This window comes from Dendropsophus ebraccatus, chromosome 1 (genome assembly GCF_027789765.1).
Source record: "Dendropsophus ebraccatus isolate aDenEbr1 chromosome 1, aDenEbr1.pat, whole genome shotgun sequence".
In the NCBI taxonomy this organism is placed as follows: Eukaryota; Metazoa; Chordata; class Amphibia; order Anura; family Hylidae; genus Dendropsophus; species Dendropsophus ebraccatus.
In genome coordinates this window covers 14835736-14855876 of record NC_091454.1, presented here as the reverse complement: position 1 = coordinate 14855876, position 20141 = coordinate 14835736, and the positions used below count along the sequence as shown (strand labels likewise).

Genomic DNA, 20141 nt, shown 5'->3' with positions numbered 1-20141 from the left:
CAATTCACTTTGTGAAGAGATGTTGGTAGGACTATATATAGGGGTACTAGTACAGAGGGACACTATGGAAACACAAGCTGGAACTGTATAGGCAGAAACGGCAGAAGGCCCTTAGTGCCTTGTGGTCTCCATGACTATGATCCTAAGGACCAATTATGAAGGTAAGTTATTATGGACTATGATATGGTACTATTATTTGTGCACTTTGTGGTTGTTTGTTATCTATTACTATATAGGGGGAGATTTATCAAACAGGGAGTAAAGTGAAACTGTCTCAGTCGCCCCTAGCAACCAATCAGATTCCACTTTTCTTTCCTTACAGACTCTTTGGAAAATGAAAGGTGGAATCTGATTGACTGGTTTCTATAAGCTATGCCTCATGGCTTTCGCACTGGCGTATATCTGACCCTGTCTATGGGGACATACTTGGTACATGTGGGGCCATTGACATTTTTACACCTTGATACATGACCTAAAGCAAGCAAAAACTGGAAATACGATGGCGCCAACTGCACACACAGTTTCTGACCAGATATATATGGCAGGTGGCAGAGTTGGCAACTTACCTTTCCCTGATAAGAACGGGTTACTCAAATAGTTTGAAGCAAGACGTTTCCGCTGAAGACACAATAAGAACGCCATGAGACACAGAGACATGGACATCTGGCATTTCACTCAATAACTAATGGTAACAGATATATCGACTGTTCAGAGAAGAAAATCTCAACAAAGCAAAAAAACAAACAAAAAAAATAATCCAGAAACAGCGCTACTCTTGTCTTCAGTTTGTGTGCGGTATTGCAGCTCAGTTTCATCGAAATGAATGGAGCCTTGTTATAATACCACACACAACCATATCCCAGGGGTGGCGCTGTAAGAAAGTAGATATGTTTTTTTTTTTATCCTAGATAAAATATTTATCCGTGTCGACCTCTTTTATGTTCACATGTTGCAGATACCCTGCAGATTTGTTTCAGATTTTTTCAATTAACTTCAATAGGACAGTCGAGATCGTCAACAAATCTCCAGTATATCTTCCAGGTGGGAACATACACATAGAGGGGGTGTCTAAAATTACGTTTGTTTTCTTCCAAAAAAAACTGTCCTCGGCTTGTGTGTTGTATCAGAACTTAGCTCTATTCAGTTCAACAAAACTAAACTGCAATACCATGCGCAAACTGAGGACGTGGGTGGCGCTGTTTCTGGTAAAAAAAAAACAAAAAAAAAAACTATATTGTTTTTCTAAAAACAGGTCCAGGTCTTATTAAAAGATCAACGATTTCTCGTTCGATCGTTAGTCGTTAACTGCATTTCAACCGAACGATTATCATTTAGATTCGCACGATTTAACGATAATCCGCGCGATAATCGTCCGGTGGAATAGGGCCCTCTTAAGCCATGGCCTAAGGGTCCTATTACATGGAGCGATTTTTAACGATTAACGACTGACGATAAACAATCACAAACGAGATTGTTCATCGTTAACCTGAAATCATTCACCATATTATGCTGCGTTTACACGGAACGATTATCGTGCGAATTTGCACGATAACGATCGAATTCGAACGATAATCGTACGTGTAAACGCAGCGAATGACGAGCAAGAAATCGTCCATTTTTGATCTTTGAACATGTTCTTAAATCGTCGTTTGTCATTTGCAAAAAATTTGCATATATATCGTTCCGTCTAAACGCTGATCGTTGCAAAAGAAAAATCGTTACTTCGAAGTCGTTAATCGTACGATCGGTCGAATTATCGCTCCGTGTAAACCCAGCATTACACAGAACTATAATCGTTATTTACGATTGTTACTGCGATCGTTATTGTGATTGTTACTATGATCGTTTATTCCTTCTGATCCCAGCAAAACAATGAACAATGTGCAATTAGGCTATGTTCACACAACGTAACATAACAGTCGTTGTTTCCACCGACCGGACTTTTGCGACCGAAACTACGGCCATGGAATTATGAGCGTACGGGCTAGTCGTGAAACTACGGCCGTTGTTTCATTTTGCTTCCTAGCATGTTTTTAAGCGGGCTGAAACGGGTCATTTACTTTAAATACTGCGCCCAGCCCGAGAAACCACTCAGAAAATATTTTACATCAAAATCAAGTTTAATTCAGCAGATATAAGTTTTACGTTCGCGGCCGCATTGAAATGCACGGCCATTGTTACAGTCTTACCGGACGGAAATAATTGACATGTTCATTTTTCACGGGGGACGTATATACAACGGCCGGTATCTGATACGTAGTGTGCATTCAACGGCCGTAGTCACATTGCATTGCATTCATAATAGGGAACAGTTTTGCAGCGAGGTCTACGACCGTTGTTTTACGCAGTGTGAACATAGCCTTACACTGAACGATTCGTGAAAAAATGTGCAACTTGAGCGAACGAATGTGGAATTACAGCGAACGATTAGCGATAATTTTAGTTTCCGATCTAAATCAACGATCAACGACATACGAACGATTTCTTGATCGTTGCCCGCAATTACGCAGAACGATTGTCGTTTAAATTCGAACGATATAACGATTTTTCGCACGATAATCGTCCCGTCTAATAGGGCCCTAAGGATGTATTCACATGTGCCAGTTTTGTTGTTTTTTTTAAGAGACTATTTTAATTTATTTTTTTATAATTCTTACAACAAAAGGAATTAAAATAAATAAATAACATAACAGATCCTGAAAATATGTAATAGAATCTTTGAAATCTGTGATCCATCACTCCAAGGTAGAAAAAAAAAAAAAAAAAAAAGAATATTTTGCTATTTCAAATCTAACTGATTGGTTCATCATATTTTTAGATTTTTAAATTTAAAATTTTTGAAATGTTTTTGAAACAGAACAACGTCAGCTGGTAGAAGAATCCGATGTCAGAGCTTTAGAACTCCCTCTCTCTCTCTGTCTCTATCTACGGACTATAATGAAACGATCTGTATTTTCTCGGTCCCCTTCGCTTGTTGTCGGCTCAGCACTTTTTTTCGCTGCTTACTCATCAATGATTTTATGTTGTTTTTTTTTTTTGCTTTTTTTTTTACCGCTCGCAACTTTTGATCCTCAATCCTTTCTGATAGAAAAATGTTCAATCTGATTATTCAGCGTTTCGAGGGGGGGGGGGGGGCGGTGTAAAATTGCTGCGTGCGGTAATCTTTCTAGTACTGAATATAAACTACGCTGAACATTATACATCATAGCTGACTGTCAAAAAACACAAAGCAATTACGCTGCCTTCCATTCATTCGCCAATTTATTTTCCAAATGTCAAAAGTCTGTGCCCCCCCCCTTCCCCTTCCCCTTCTCTCCTGCTTGGGGCTCTGAATATGCATGAGTTCATCATACAATTCATTCTGGTTTCCCGCATTTAGCTCCCCCTCCCCATTCCGTCATACATAAAAAAAAAAAAAATTAAAAAAAAAAAAAAATCGCCGGACTACGGTACGGAATAAATTTCCCATACATGAACAGGGACTTCTGAAAAGCGTAAAGTTTTTATTGTTTGGTGGGTCATACCTCTGGTTCCAGGAGGCTGCTGTAAGTCGGATTGGCCGTACTTCTCCTTTTTCTCTCGTGACGTTTGCTTTGGATTTCTGTAACCATGGAAACGCATTTACATTAGTATTCCCTATCAGAAGTCAAGGGCAGGGATGGATGTTACACTTCTTTGTAATGAATGCGATGCTTCGAGGGAAAACAAAGTTAAAGTGGAGCGAAACGCGGCGGATTGGGTCAGGTTTAAAGATGCATTCAATTGAAGCCAAAGAGGCCGTATACGGGAGAAAACCTATAATGTCTGCAAGCGAGTAAATACAATCTGAAAAATAAATAAGATAAAAAAAACGTCAACGTGCGAAAAGCAAAGCGTGTATGTGCTCTGAATGGAAAAGGAGGGAAAGTCCTCTGATGGCGGCTTATCTCCTAAAGAGCAAAATCCAACTGCCTTATTCATTTCTCCGTTCACATCTGACATCAGGGGAGAGTTGGGAGGTTAGAAGATGGTCGATGGGTTTGGCCAATATTTACTTAATGTGTATGGCCAACTTTAGACACTAAAGGTGATGCTGCTGTCCAGAGTTATCTAAAAAGGGGGGCTTAGCCTCCTGGCAAGTGCCTTCTGTGGTTTTTAAAATGACCCAACTGAATATATTGTATTAAGAGATTATGTTATCTGGGAGGTCAAAGATGGTCAGTGGGTTTGGCCAACATTTACTAATGTGTATGGCCAAGTTATACAATAAAGGTGGGGCTGCTGTCCGGGGTTATCTAAGAAGGGGGACTTACTCTCCTGGCAATTGCCATCTGTGCTTTTCAAAATGAACCTACTGAATATATTGTATATGAAGATTATATTATCCCCCTTACATTACACAGTCCTCCTCTATTCCATATGGCCAGAACGTGTATGCAGTAGGGTATGGAAGTCCGAGAGTTCCTAACTAGTATGCTCAAGTTCGTCCAAACCTGAACTCTCGATATTTGATTAGTAGTGGCTGCAGAAATTGGATGCAGCCTTGGGTAGTCCTGTAAAACATGGATACAGCCATATGCTGGTACGCCATCAGTCTGGAGGACCATTGGAACATTGCAAAAGACCTCCAACCTGAGTGTTGGTTGGATATCTGCCAACTGGACTTGCCCTCATAGAAAGACTGGTGCAAATGTCTAACTAAGTATATATTGTTCTTGTTTACTTCCTTATACCCTGTTGAACTTTTTGCTTTGTCTCTGTTTTTGGCTTTATCACTGGTGGTGACCAGACCCGTCAAACTGTTTGGGATAGGGAACGTTCTCCGAACCCAAACACACTAAGCATTTGCAGCTGTTCTCTTTGCACCCCCCCCCCCCTATAATTACGCCTTTATTTACATGTAGGTCATGTGATCAAGCCTCATGATTTTATACATAGCAAATGTACAAGAAAAGCTAAAGCATCAGCAAAAAATTCTAAATGAGCAAATGCATCAAACCTGTAACCAATGTGTGAAGGGCCTGATGTATGCGTATACATTATGCTAATGAAATGGAGCCTGGTATAGAATGTATCACAGCCGGGCCGGGGATGTAAGTGACGGCTAATGTAGGATATATCTGCTGTATAAACCTATAAGCGGCCATGTATTAGGAGGAGAACATAGTAGTTAAGAGCTATTAATAAGGGGGGGTTAGCGGCAGGGATGGACATTTCCCGTTTTCCTTTTTCATTTTGAAGTAAAGTTTAATGGTTCCCCAGGTTCTGCCTGTGTCTTACTCAGGTGCTGATCCTGGCTGTGTCTCATCCTGATGCTGCTCCTGGCTGTGTCTCATCCTGATGCTGATCCTGGCTGTTTCTCATCCTGATGCTGATCCTGGCTGTGTGTCACCCAGGTGCTGATCCTGGCTGTGTCTTACTCTGGTGCTGATCCTGGCTGTATCTCACCCTGATGCTGATCCTGGCTGTGTGTCACCCAGGTGCTGATCCTGGCTGTGTGTTACTCAGATGCTGATCCTGGCTGTGTCTCACCCTGATGCTGATCCTGGCTGTGTGTCACCCAGGTGCTGATCCTGGCTGTGTCTCACCCTGATGCTGATCCTGGCTGTGTCTTGCTTAGGTGCTGATCCTGGCTGTGTCTCACCCAAGTGCTGATCCTGGCTGTGTCTCATCCTGAAGCTGATCCTGGCTGTGTCTCACCCTGATGCTGCTCCTGGCTGTGTCTCACCCTGATGCTGATCCTGGCTGTGTCTCACCCTGATGCTGCTCCTGGCTGTGTCTCACCCTGATGCTGATCCTGGCTGTGTCTCACCCTGATGCTGATCCTGGCTGTGTCTTGCTTAGGTGCTGATCCTGGCTGTGTCTCACCCAAGTGCTGATCCTGGCTGTGTCTTACCCAGGTGCTGATCCTGGCTGTGTCTCAGGCAGATGCTGATCCTGGCTGTGTCTCAGGCAGATGCTGATCCTGGCTGTGTCTCAGGCAGATGCTGATCCTGGCTGTGTCTCAGGCAGATGCTGATCCTGGCTGTGTCTCACCCTGATGCTGATCCTGGCTGTGTCTCACCCAAGTGCTGATCCTGGCTGTGTCTTACCCAGGTGCTGATCCTGGTTGTGTCTCAGGCAGATGCTGATCCTGGCTGTGTCTCAGGCAGATGCTGATCCTGGCTGTGTCTCAGGCAGATGCTGATCCTGGCTGTATCTCACCCTGATGCTGATCCTGGCTGTGTCTCACTCAGGTGCTGATCCTGGCTGTGTCTCACCCAGATGCTGATCCTGGCTGTGTCTCACCCTGATTCTGATCCTGGCTGTGTCTCACCCAGGTGCTGATCCTGGCTGTGTCTCATCCTGATGCTGATCCTGGCTGTGTCTCATCCTGATGCTGATCCTGGCTGTGTCTTGCTTTTACTGCAGCAGATGGGTAATGGCATTAGCCATTCCCAGGTATCTGCTGCCTCCTAGATGACTCTGCCATGTGTAAACCTACTTTCCCAAGCTCATGAAACGTAAATCTGTTTAGATATGTAGCATTGAAGCTTATCTAGGCCTTTCAGGATTATGGGATATGATATATATCAAAGAACAGATTTACATCTCTGGAGCCTCCATAGACTTCGCCCACTAAGTTGCACCTTATGTCAGGTATAATTTTTTTTTTGGTTCAATATTGCTCCTTGTGCCACCCTATAGTCTACCACTCTGGGTGTCCTCCTTATGGTACTAAAATTAATTAACATATCTAAATATAAAGGATTAATTTGCATATATGTAGAGCTAATTTGCATATAAAGAGGATATGCTCACTGTAGCAGTTCAATGTTCACTTTATCTATATGTAAATTTTACATTAAGCGGACGCCAATCTCTCAGGGCCACCTCAGGCACAGGCCTACGGTTCAATCAAGTCCTTGATACAACCTCTTCACTAGTAGTAATGCTTAGCCAGGCATATATGCCATTGGGGGGGGGGGGGGGGGGGGGGTCATATAACGGCTGGGATATAGGTATAACTCACCTTCCAGATGTTCTGTTGTAACAAGGCCTAGTGCTACCATAAAGGCGATTTTCTGCGGTGAAGAAAAGAAACCAAGTTATAAAAGACTGACGCTACCACATAACAATATAACTAATGATAACATTGAGATGAAAAAGCACCAACAGAGAAAAATATACTAGATTTTGATTGGTTGTCTATCTTGGACGATTCCTTTTAGTTAAGACTAACTAGTCTTGTGGGTTTAACACCATTCCAGCCATAGGCTGTATCTATGTTTTCCACGACTCCCTAGGGTTGCTTCAATCTTCTGCAGTCAAGTGCCGAGCATTAGGGTTTGGAGAGCGTTGCCGAACCCGAATAGTTTGGCCTCCCCGTGAAAGTGTCAGAGTTTGGCGAATTCTCCAAACACGAACACTTGGCATTATATTCCCCACATCTGGAGATGGTAGAGGCAGGTAAATGCTGAGCATTTGAGTTTGGAGAAGTTGTTGAGCCTCGAGACGTTCATGAAGTTTGCTCAACACCAGTTAAGACCCTATAAGATGATCCGTGACCTTCTGTAAACTAACAACAATCTCGGTGATCGGCACTTGTTTACTGACCATTTACAAGGCCCCATCAGTTGTTTGCCACTTTCTGGCAATCATCTATACATGGGGAGATGTGGAGCCAACAGCAATGATTTTTTTGGCTTCTCAGAACGAGCTGATCAGCCGACAAGGGTCTGGTAACTAGCCCTATTATTCAGGGCAATGTCAGCCTATTCGGCCAATTATTGTCCCATCTAATAGGACCTTTGAGGGATCTACTAAAGTGAAGAGAAAAAGTTCCACTTTTGGGGCAAAAATCAGTTGCACTCTGGCAAAAAGTGTTCACTTGATCTGCAGTGCCACCATAGGTAAAGTCAATGCGGTGTCTCCGTTAAGCATGGACATAGACACACTAGAGATGTGGCCCCCATAGAAAACTGAAGTCTCTCTCGTGTGGGGCGCCAAGCTTACATCTTACCTCAGGATTTTCTTCCTTTTTCTTTTTGGTAGCTGGGGGTCCCTGAGGAGGTTCTACACAAGGTTTCTTAATTTCTTTCTTGATCTCTGGTTGGCTCTGAACTTGAGGTTGTATGATGATTACCTAAAACACACAGGATACCTCCTGGATGAGAAATTGGTGGCCTGTGGTCCTAGATGGGAGAATAATGGCCAACACACCAAGACTTTGAAAAGAACATGGGTGCTACTAGTCAAGAACTTTCATCTAGACCAGTGATCTCCAGACAGAGGCTGCCAGGACCTTGTAGCTATGCCACAGGTTTGGAGACCAATGATCTAGGCCCACTTTCATTGAATAAAGTCTACATTAGACATGAGACTCTTAATATGAAACCCAAAATGGAGGAACATGGGCTGTGGGCAGAGTGGGTTGTGGTTGTTCCACTTTTTGAGCTACCTAAAGCCATTCATAAGTTGTCCACAGTTAATAGTAGGCGTAATCTAGTCAAAGGTTTTCTAGAAGACCACCCATAGTAGCTCATACATGCACAGTGCTGCAAAGGCAATCTTAGGAACATAGCACGAAGGTAAGGTTCTCCTAACAAACAGCTTGGCCCAGTGGCCGAGTTACATAGTATATCTTATTTAGGGTCAGGTTTGGTACAAGGACCACACCCTTAGGCCAATGCCACATGATAGGGCAAATAGATTTGCCAACCAAAGGGAATGGGACCAACCAGTGCTCTACCTAAGGTCCCACAGCACCGGGATATTCCCCTTTGACTGTTTTTTTTAAATGTTTTCCAACCTACCTTGCTGTCGGCGCTGATTAGGAGAGGCTGAACTTTGATGGCATCTTTCACCACAGAAACGTTGCTGGTGTTGATGGGGTTTGCATTGCTTGGCGAGGTGGATATAATAGCATAGGCCACACCTCCGCTGGTTAGAGGTGAAGAAATTGTTGGTTCCGATGAGCTCTGAGACTGGCCATTGGAAGCCTGGAGGTGGCTGACGGTGTTGTTGGCAGTGGGGAGGGCTGGGCTAGGGTTCTTAATGCTGACCACTGTGGCCTTTTGAAATGTAGGGGGTTGTTTAGAAGGCTGGTCTCTGCAGAGGGTGATGGAAAGGCTTTCTGGGATCAGAGTCTTTGGCCTAACCTGTAACAAAACACCAAGACATCAGTTTACTTAGTAGGCCCTAAAATGTCCTTGGGGTATGAACACATTTACAAAGACTTATTGGAAGAGTTTATTGCCATAACATCTCACCTCTGGGAACCCTTGGTTTATGCCATGCCATCTCACCACTGGGAACCCTTGGCTTATTCCATACCAACTCACCACTGGGAACGCTTGGATATTGCCATACCATCTCACCACTGGGAACCCTTGGTTTATACCATACCATCTCACCGCTGGAAACACTTGGCTTATGACATACCATCTCACCACTGGGAACCCTTGGTTTATGCCATACCAACTGAACACTGGGAACCCTTGGTTTATTCCATACCATAGGGGATAACTAGCTGATCACAAGGGGTCTGATGAAACCTTGAGAAGAGAGACCCTAATCTCCCATTAGAATAAAGGAGCAGGTCCACTCCAATCATTCTCTATGGGAGCTGTGGAAACATTGAAAGACTAGAGTCTCTGTTCTCGAGTGGTTGGATCCCCGTAAGATTAAATAGTGAAGTGGGGAAGATGGCACATACCTTTATGGGGACAAAGGACTAGTTTATAGAGATGAGCAAAGTTTGAGCACATTCAGGTCAATCCAAATTTGAACCCAATCTTTCTTCATGCAATTACTGGTGGCCAATGTTGGATTGGGGTATCTGGGGCCCACCTCAGGAAATGATCCTAGGGGCCCACCAATGAAGAACCAGTAAGAAACGACATGTTAGTCAATGTTACTGCAGGTTCTAAAGCTGGGGGCCCACCAGAGGATCCTCTGGTCCTCTGGTGGGCCAGTCCGATACTGCTGGTGGCTGAAGAAGTTGGATGCAGCCTTAGGAGGAAGTTCTGGAAAACATGGATACAGTCTATGGCCTATGGCTGTGTCCATGTTTTCCAGGCAGTTTTTAGGGCTGCATCTAACTTCTTCAGCTACCGGTAATCAAATGCCGACAGTTGATTCTAACAAATGCGGCTAAATTGCTACACCAGAGGTAGTCTATGGAGAGGAGTGGCTCAGTTCCTAATCCTTTTATAGGGTATCTCTAAAACAACAAATACATACTATATAGTACACAAGAATACATACAAGACGTTACCCATACTATAAGTATCAGCGTGTCGAAGCAGCTACAGATGGTCGCACACAATCTACAACAGCTGAAGATCCGCAGGTTCCCGAGCCCCCATAAAAGATAAATATTTCCCTCAAGGACAAAATGTGTGTTTGGTATAAAAACAGTAATTTTCAGAAAATGATGGTAAAAAATTGTTCAGAAAAGCAGCCAAAAATCATTCGGTACCATACACGGAAAAGAACGTGATAAACGCTAAACAGCGTAAACTTGGCGTAAATTCTCATTTTCCTCATAGGGGGTAAGGCTGGAACGTATAATGAAAAATAAACTCTCTTTTTTAAAGCAGTCTTCCATAATAATTTGTAGATTTAACAACAGCATTTTATAGGGTGCCGGGCTGCGGAATACTAAAAAAATCAACATCCCGGAGTAATAAACAGAATTTCGAGCGTGTGTGGTATCCTTAAAGGTGCAGTGCGCCTAGAAATAAGTGAGTCGTGTAAACGGTATTTGTCGGTTTTGTAGAATTCTTGCAGAGAATGCAGGGTTCTAGTCTGCTTAAAGTGAATCTATCAGCACTATAACACATACTGAGCTTAATTCATGGTGTGAAAGCCGCTTGGACCCTGAAAACATTGGTGCTTTTGTTATTGTAATCCGCCATTCCGTTCCCGAGATATTCATTAAAAACTTTATATGCAAATTAGTTTGTTTGGTGCACTGATGGCGGTTGTAAGTTGCAAAGCGCCGTTACTGCTATCTGTTGTGCCTGCCTCCAAGTAACTATTCATCAAGGGTTCTGTTGTTAATGTTAGTCCCAGCCTTGTGAAATCCTAAGGTTGTGCAGTAAGAGCACTATGATGGCGCTCGTTGACTCCTGTTGAACAACCACATCATTTCAGTGCACCGAACTAATTTGCATATAAAACTTTAATGCATATCTCGGGAGCGGAGTGTCAGATTACAATAAAAAAATAACTAATGCGTTCAGAGGTGCAGTCGCTTCCACATCATACTTAAAGGTCAGGATGTGTTATGGTGCTTATAAATTCCCTTTAAGACCTTTCAGCTAAGTTTTAAAGGGGTTGTTTCCTTAAAAGCAATGGAGGACATCACCCTATTACTTAACTGAAAATCGGAAAAAGTTTTTTTTTTTCCAAACAATACAACCCCTTTAAGCATTACACAGAAACCACAAAAATCAATGGACAGTCCATAGATTGCACAGATAAGTCATGTCCTCCAAAAGATAATAAAGGAGGATCTGGAGCTGAATACTTCCTTCTATAACATCCAAGTAGGAGGTTAGCCAGGGGTGGTGTTAGCTTAAAGTGAATGTCCAACTTTTAATGCCATTTAAAGGAGTTGTACAGCCATTTCCTTGTATGTTCCAAGCTGCCAATACTCACTTTACGTGATCCCCCACCATTCTAGCAGTGCCCAGTAACTACTGTACACCACTTCCTGGTGACAACTTGACACAATGCAGTGCCTTCTCAGTGACAGGAAGTGGTGAGCAGTGGGCGGGCACCGCAGAAAAGGTGGAGGTGGGGGATTATGATCCCTCAGGGCTTGATAAATTCCCCCTTGAACCATTGCAAGCAGTTAGGAGCTTTTTAGGGGATGAAAAGTGCACAGGAAGTGCTTATCAGTAGTGATCAGACACTGTTGTAACAGCATCATCATTGGGGGATTGGACAGGTAAGTATTGATTCCCTTAAACGGGTTGTCCAATATTTTTTCTTCTTAGTTTTTTTTTTCCTCAACAAAAAGCAACAGGTGCTACAATGAATAAAAATAAAGCATACTCACCTGCCCTGATACCCACCATTACCATTCTAATTGCTCCCGATCATGGGGCTCAGTCAATCACTGGCTGAGGTTGGTCACCACTGTGGCCTGTGATATGATGAGCCGTCAGTTCCTTGGTGCATCATCAGAAGCATAAAGAGGGCAGGAGCTGCGGAAGCGGCTTCGTTGGGGGATCAGGGCAGGTGAGTATTATTTTTCTTTTTTTTTTTTTTTAAATAAATAAAGAATGAGACTGTACAGTACAACCCTAAACCTATTCATTTGTATAATATTCATTCCTCTAATACTAATTACACAGCAGAGAATGAATCCTAAAGGCTAATACCCGCTTCAGCGCTGCGGTTGCTAGTTATTGCCGCATTGCTCTTAAGTTGTTAATTCTTGATTAAGGCGCCGTCTTTGTTGGAGACGTTTGCAGTGTTGGCAAGCTTGTCATTATAATGCTCGCAGCTCTCGTCCTTGTGAATGTGAATAAGTGGTTGACTGCTTAAATGAGGAGCGAAAGTAATAATTGTCTATGCACGTTAATTTGGATTCTAATGGAATACACCTAGTAATTATACCGGGGGGAGGGGGAGGGGGGGTTCACCTCTGTACAGGAGTCTGCGCCAGACAGATAACCAATGAGAAAGTCCTCTGCTCTTTCAGCAATATCATCTGGATGGGAAAGAACAGAGGGCGTATGATTGTGCCCATGTCCTTGGCACAGTTGTGCCCACTCCTCATAGCCACATAGTTTTGTTGAAATATTTTTTCTTAAAGGGAACCTTCACTTGAAGTCCCTTTAAATATATTTACAAAACCAAAAATAGAAATTCCCTTGTTATTAAAGGGGAAACTAATTCACTGTGTAATTAAAGTGCCAGGCATGAAGGGGCGGGGCAGCGATTTGTAATATACTTATATTAAAAAATCTCCAGTACTTATCAGCTGCTGTATGCCCTGCAAGAAGTGGTGTATTCTTCCAAGTCTGACACAGTGCTCTCTGCTGCCACCTCTGTTCATGTCAGGAACTGTCCAGAGCAGGAGAGGTTTTCTATGGGGATTTGCTATCGCTTTGGACAATTCCTGACATGGACAGAGGTGGCAGCAGAGAGCACTGTGTCAGACTGTAAAGAATACACCACTTCCTGCAGGACATACAGCAGCTGATGAGTACTGGAAGACGTAAGATTTTTTTAATAGAAGTAAATTACAAATTTCTGACACCAGTTGTCAGTTTCTGCCCTTTCTGACACCAGTTGATTTGAAAGAAAATATTTTCTTTGCTGGAACAGCCCTTCAAAGCATTATTGCAGTCTCCAAAAAATAAGAGAGTATAATCCCTACCTATGGAACAGGAAGTAACTGGGGTATTGTATGCAGAGCCTTATCTGTGTATATGGGTCGGTGTCCTGCTTATATAACAACACAATACAATAATGATAATGAGATGACTCTACTCAATGTCTTAGTCTGTACAGCAAAGCTCTATAGACTGAGTCAGAATAAGCAGAGTCATCTCAAATCTGAGACATTGAGGAAGTGATGGAGTTACCTGAGGTAGCACTGCTGGTCCATGTCCTGCCAATCTGTGCAAGGAGCTGACCTGAGGGACTTTTATTGGCACTGCAGTTATGGTGCCCAGTGTCTGCATATAAAAAGACGAGAGAGAAAAATTGATCAGTGACTAAACAAACAGTAAAGTGAAATACAATGAAATGTACAGGTATTAGAATTGTTAGGTATTAGCATGTAACCTGCTGATATGTCCCTATAGATTCCCAAAACAGCACCACACCTGTCCACAGGTTGTATGTGGTATTGCAGCTATTTATCGCCATAGAGACAAGTTGTACCCCAATAAAGCAGCAGTTTTGATCATCCTAATAGGTAGTATGGCCATTTAGGACTACTCTAAGAAAGATGGTACTTTCTTTACTTGAATAGAAACAAGTTAAAATTCAGGTCATTAAAGGGGGCATTCACATTGGACAATCCCTGTGTTAGGAAGGTTCCCTGATAACTAGTTGGAAAGAAGGTGTTCTGTTAGTGGGATCTCCAGCAATCACTTGTAATAAAAAGCAAGCTTTCAAATTCCCTACAGCACTCCCGCAGGAGGAATAAAGCATTGCACCTGATCCTATAGAACATCGTTTTCAAATTTTCTGCACTCTGTGTAATAGATGAGGCTCCCGAACCTCCTATATTAACTCCAAATTCCCTAAAAAGGTATCTTATAATGATTTCTACATCAGTCAGCCACTTTAAATACAGTCTACAACACCGATTATACTGAGGATGCTCCGGGTATTGTAGATGCAATAGAAATTTCATGGATGAAAAAGTCATAGATTACCTTTTCTTGTCAGTAAGAGGTGGGAGGGGGGGGGGGGGTACTAATGTCCGGGATTTTTGTCAGACTCCAGTACGTTAATGTTTTTATCCTCCATTTGCAGAGCTTAGAAATGTCAGCCACAGGACATCGCCCGCGCAAATGCAAAGCCACTGACATTTCTGATAAATAAGCCAAAGTGTATCCGGAATAGGAGCCGCTCGTGCACATTCCTCCCAAAGGTTGCAAATTTGGCGAGACAGATGGGATTTCCAGAAAGAGTGGGAAATGTCAACCTTCGGATGCTTCATGTCAGGTCGGGCCATGGCCAGGAGTAGATTGGGGGGTTATTTCTTAGCTGACTGGTTATGAGAATATAATCCATACTTAAAGGGACAGTCCAGGATTGAACTGTGCCACACCTATTTAATTCAATGGAGATGGAAGATATTTTTCCAGTCTTGGAAAAACTAAAATGGGTCTGGAGGAGTCCCTAAATACAATATACAAGTAAGCTTAAGCCTGGTCAGCTAAGGCCATGAACAGTGTTGACAAGAGGGGCTGAACTGTTCGGGTTTGGCAAAGTTCTCCAAACCCAAAGTTGGATGCAGCCCTAGGGAGTACTGGAGTCCTCGGAGGTCAAAAAACGAGAGTTCAAGTTCGGAGATTGTTGCCCAACCCGAACAGTTCAACCACTTCGCTCAACAGTAGAGTTGATTAAACCTCGAGAAATCCTAGGATTGATCGAACTGGAACATTCATGAGCCTGCCACATTTGATTCCCGATGCCTTCCCGGTCCGTGGGGAAGGAGGAGAGTGCCCAGGTACTGCGTGGAATTCCAGGATTTAGCCTAAGGTGCCTCCAGGTAGCCTCCAGGTGCTATCCGAGCTGAACCCGAACGCTCGGCATCGGATTCCCGCTGTCTGCCCGCTCCGTGCAGCGGGCGGATCCAGCGGGAGGAATGCCTGGAAAACTGGGATACAGCCTATGGCTATGGCTGTATCCCAGTTTTCCAGGCGTTCCTAACGCTGGATCCGCCCGCTGCACGGAGCGGGCAAACAGCGATAATCATTATGGAGGGTTCGGGTTCGTACGAACCCCGTCCGAACCAGGTTCAGGCCATCCCTAATTTTCACCCATAGAGACATCCATCACAGCCATAGGCCATAGGCTGTATTCATGTTTTCCCAGGACTCCCAAGGGCTGCACCCAACTTCTTCAGCCACCGGTAATCAAATGCAGAGTGTATGCATAGTGTTGAGGTTTGGACGAACTCGAGCATGCTTAAGGTTTCCCATCTCTAGTTTTGCCCTCTCCATACACACGACACTACATACACACGAGTACCCCAGGGTCATAAACTGTTTCCACGCAGGTGGACCTCCATTAACAAAGGTTGCTGTAGTCACAATGAAGGTGCCCAGGGTCCAGCCATTAACCTCCAACGACTATGGCACGACTCACCTGGAAAAATACAACTACCATCTGGCCAACTATAATATATATTGCCTTTATAGTAATTATGGAACCTCTGTGGCCCTCATTGTTTTGAGATGGAGAAAATTCATGGTTGGCCCTAAAGTACTTACAACACCTTCTTGGACCTCATTGTTTGAAGATAGGAAAAATTCATGGTCGCCCCCATAGTACTTATGGCACCTTCTTTGCCCTTGTTTTGAAATGGGGAAAAATCATGGTTGGTCCTACTGTACTTCCGGCACCTTCTTGGACCTCATTGTTTAAAGACAGGAAAAATTCATGGTCGGCCCTACAGTACTTATGGCACCTCCTTAGCCCTTATTGTTGGCCCTTATTGTTTTGATATTGGAAAATTCATGGTTGGCCCCATAGTACTTGGCCCTTATAGTTTTGAGATGGGGAAAATTCATAGTTGGCCTGCAAAGTACTTAAAGCACCTTCTTGGCCCTTATTGGTTTGAGATGGCGAAAATTCATGGTTGGCCCTACAGTACGGCACCACCTTGGCCCTTATTGTTTTGAGATGAGGAAAAATTCATGATTGGCCCCACGGGGACCAAGGTTTGATGACTAAACACTGAGAACACACAGCACCGACATAAAACACTGGGTCTTTAGAACTAATAAGGGACAAAAGAAACAGCTAAACCTCTCTCTAAGGGACTATTATAAATGCAGATCGGCAGCCAGAACTGTGTAAAGTGTTAATGCGGATATTTAATATTAGAAGCTTTTTTTGCCGTTTCTTTGAACCTTTTTATGGTAATTTCCCTTTGAATAGTACGTTAAGTATGTTAAGGGGAGAAAAGACCGGCAACGCTTGCCCTTTAAATGAGTAAATTGAGAGCGGCAGAAACAATAACTGTGAAAGGTTAGTGGATGAGCCGAGCAGATAAATGAGTCTTATATGACTACAATCACTGCTTAATAAAAAGGTGGCAGTAATGCAGATATACAACACACACTTTTATTGATCTCATCTATTTTGCTCTCTCAAAGGGAAAGGAATCTTGAAAGCCGTAGCCAAGCTTCTATACGGAACAGTCGCATCCCGAGCTTTTAATATGCGGTGAAGTCAGGTGAATACTAGTGGTCTTGACGTGGTTGTGCCTGCATTAAGAAATCTGCATACTATTAGAGGTGGGGACTGGGAATGTGATGGCGGGCTATAGTGTATGAGGAGTGTCTATGTAAAGGGTCTGCCTTAGAAACAGTGCCACCCTGCTCTGTAGGCTGTGTCCTGCATTGCAGCTCAGTGCCATTCACTTGATGGGGTCTGGATCTGATGGGTCTGAAAAGTGGCAGTGGATGGAGAGATAGATAATTTTAGATAAAAGATAATTATAGATGATAGATAGAAAAATAGATAGATAGATAGATAGATAGATAGATAGATAGATAGATAGATAGATAGGAGATAGATAGATAGATAGATAGATAGATAGATAGATAGGAGATAGATAGATAGGAGATAGATAGATAGATAGATAGATAATAGATAGATAGATAGATAGATAGATAGATAGATAGATAGATAGATGGATAGATAGATGGATAGATAGATAGATAGGAGATAGATAGGAGATAGATAGATAGGAGATAGATAGATAGATAATAGATAGATAGATAGATAGATAGATAGATAGATAGGAGATAGATAGATAGATAGATAGATAGATAGATAGGAGATAGATAGATAGATAGATAGATAGATAGATAGATAGATAGATAGATAGGAGATAGATAGATAGGAGATAGATAGATAGGATAGGAGATAGATAGATAGATAGATAGGAGATAGATAGATAGGAGATATATAGATAGATAGATAGATAGATAGATAGATAGATAGATAGATAGATAATAGATAGATAGATAATAGAAAGATAGATAGATAGATAGATAGATAGATAGATAGGAGATAGATAGATAGGAGATAGATAGATAGGAGATAGATAGATAGATAGATAGATAGATAGATAGATAGATAGATAGATAGGAGATAGATAGATAGATAGATAGATAGGAGATAGATAGATAGATAGATAGATAGGAGATAGATAGATAGATAGATAGGAGATAGATAGATAGGAGATAGATAGATAGATAGATAGATAGATAGATAGATAGATAGATAATAGATAGATAGATAGATAGATAGATAGATAGATAGATAGATAGATAGATAGGAGATAGATAGTAGATAGATAGGAGATAGATAGATAGATAGATAGATAGATAGATAGATAGGAGATAGATAGATAGATAGATAGATAGATAGATAGGAGATAGATAGATAGATAGATAGATAGATAGATAATAGATAGATAGATAGATAGATAGATAGATAATAGATAGATGGATAGATAGATAGATAGATAGATAGGAGATAGATAGATAGATAATAGATAGATAGATGATAGAGAGATAGATAGATAGGAGATAGATAGATAGGAGATAGATAGATAGATAGATAGATAGGAGATAGATGGATAGATAGATAGATAAATAATAGATAGATAGATAGATAGATAGATAGATAGATAGATAGATAGATATGTTCTTCCTGCTGGATCCGTCCCTGTAATATAAGGAGCAGTCAGATTACTTATATTCAAAGTTAATGGTGAGCAGGCCGCAGTGCATTGTGGGAGCCGGCGGTAATCCATTGTTTTTATGACTGTAGTAGCATCCAGTGTATGTAATGTTTCCATATAGATTTCTGCCAGTTACTCCAATAAAGTGACAACCTATTAGCCGCGCTCGGGTTGTCACAATAGCGCCGTGTTCTACATGAAATTCTCCGCTCTCTCTCTCTTTCCCCCCCCCCCCCCCCCCTCCGTCGTTGTTTATTCAATATTAAAGACGTGCGAGTAGTAATGTAGCAGAGCCGGAATACCATGGCAACCGTTGGGATGACAATGTGGGATATGAATGGATATTTACTAAAGTCATTTCAACATTCATTTTTCTGCCTGAATGTTGTGTTTAACCTTGAGCTGAAAGCTACAATAGCGGCACGCCAAGCCGCCATGCCGCCCATATTTTAGACAAGAACGTTCGCTACCGAATAGCAAATAAAGTGATGTGTTCTTACAAAGATAGAAATATATGAAGAGGGGGGGGGGGGGGTTTAAAAGTCATACTGGGCAGCCAGGCTGCAGGCGGTCATGATGTTTGCCTGGATTTTATTGATGGGGGCAATTACTTTAATATACGGAATAAATAGGAGTAAAGAGAGTCAAATGGAAATGAATATTCTATATCGCCAAATAGGATTCTGAGCCGCAAGATGATATTCCGTATAACAAGATGATATTCCGTATGACAAGATGATATTCCGTATAACAAGATGATATTCCGTATAACAAGATGATATTCCGTATGACAAGATGATATTCCGTATGACAAGAGGATATTCCGTATAACAAGAGGATATTCCGTATAACAAGATGATATTCCGTATGACAAGATGATATTCCGTATGACAAGATGATATTCCATATAACAAGATGATATTCCGTATGACAAGATGATATTCCGTATAACAAGAGGATATTCCGTATAACAAGATGATATTCCGTATGACAAGATGATATTCCGTATGACAAGATGATATTCCATATAACAAGATGATATTCCGTATGACAAGATGATATTCCGTATGACAAGAGCTAGGAGCTGCAATTTCCACTCCAGCCACTAGGTGTCTCACTCTGCAGTGTGTAAACTGTAAAGGTTTAGCTATCTCATATATATACATATATATATCTCAACCAATCAGAGGTGCACACGCTCTACACCACACACACTCTCTTGTCTTTCCCCTGGGACACAGACCCACCAGTGGGAGTTAGACCTGGTCCGTCCTATATAAGTCAGGTGGTTCCTGGTGGGGAGGTCTTTTGGCTGTAGCCTGTCTCCCATACACTGGAACTAACTGAAGACCCAACAATAAGAGTTCCTGCTGCAGTGACTAAGCGGGCCAGGTTTAGGCCTAAGCACTTGACAGGACAGAACATTATTTTCCTATGAGAGACTGATGCTTTTATTTGTATAACACCAACTAGTTCTGTAGCACTTTACATAGTTTGCCAATTGTGCTCTGGTACCACAGCCATCTGCTGTTAGAACCCTAGAGGTGGGGTAAACGTAATCGGGATAACCTTTGTCTACGTCAGGGATCCTTCTTAACATCAGGACAGTCCTCTGCTAAAGGAGAGGAAAAGGGACTGATCCCCAGTAGGACAAAGTTGCAGAAAGCCGAAGTATCCTCTTGACCCAACTACCTGAGGAAACCTTCAGGAGTTAGCTACACCC

General features: G+C 42.4%; 1 protein-coding gene across 4 annotated transcripts in view; it reads right to left on the bottom strand.

Moving 5' to 3' along the window:
- The window catches only part of PHF21B (PHD finger protein 21B), a 98776-nt gene that overhangs the window by 9280 nt on the left and 69355 nt on the right, over positions 1-20141 (bottom strand). For 3 of the 4 annotated variants that reach the window (XM_069968067.1, XM_069968041.1, XM_069968058.1), the window contains exons 3-8: positions 13566-13658; positions 8775-9119; positions 7982-8104; positions 6992-7043; positions 3525-3601; positions 567-618 (exon numbers count right to left, since the gene is read on the bottom strand). In XM_069968067.1, coding sequence (XP_069824168.1) covers positions 567-618; positions 3525-3601; positions 6992-7043; positions 7982-8104; positions 8775-9119; positions 13566-13658 — 742 coding nt within the window. The remainder of the gene's footprint in view (positions 1-566; positions 619-3524; positions 3602-6991; positions 7044-7981; positions 8105-8774; positions 9120-13565; positions 13659-20141) is intronic. The other variant, XM_069968050.1, reaches the window with a different exon arrangement.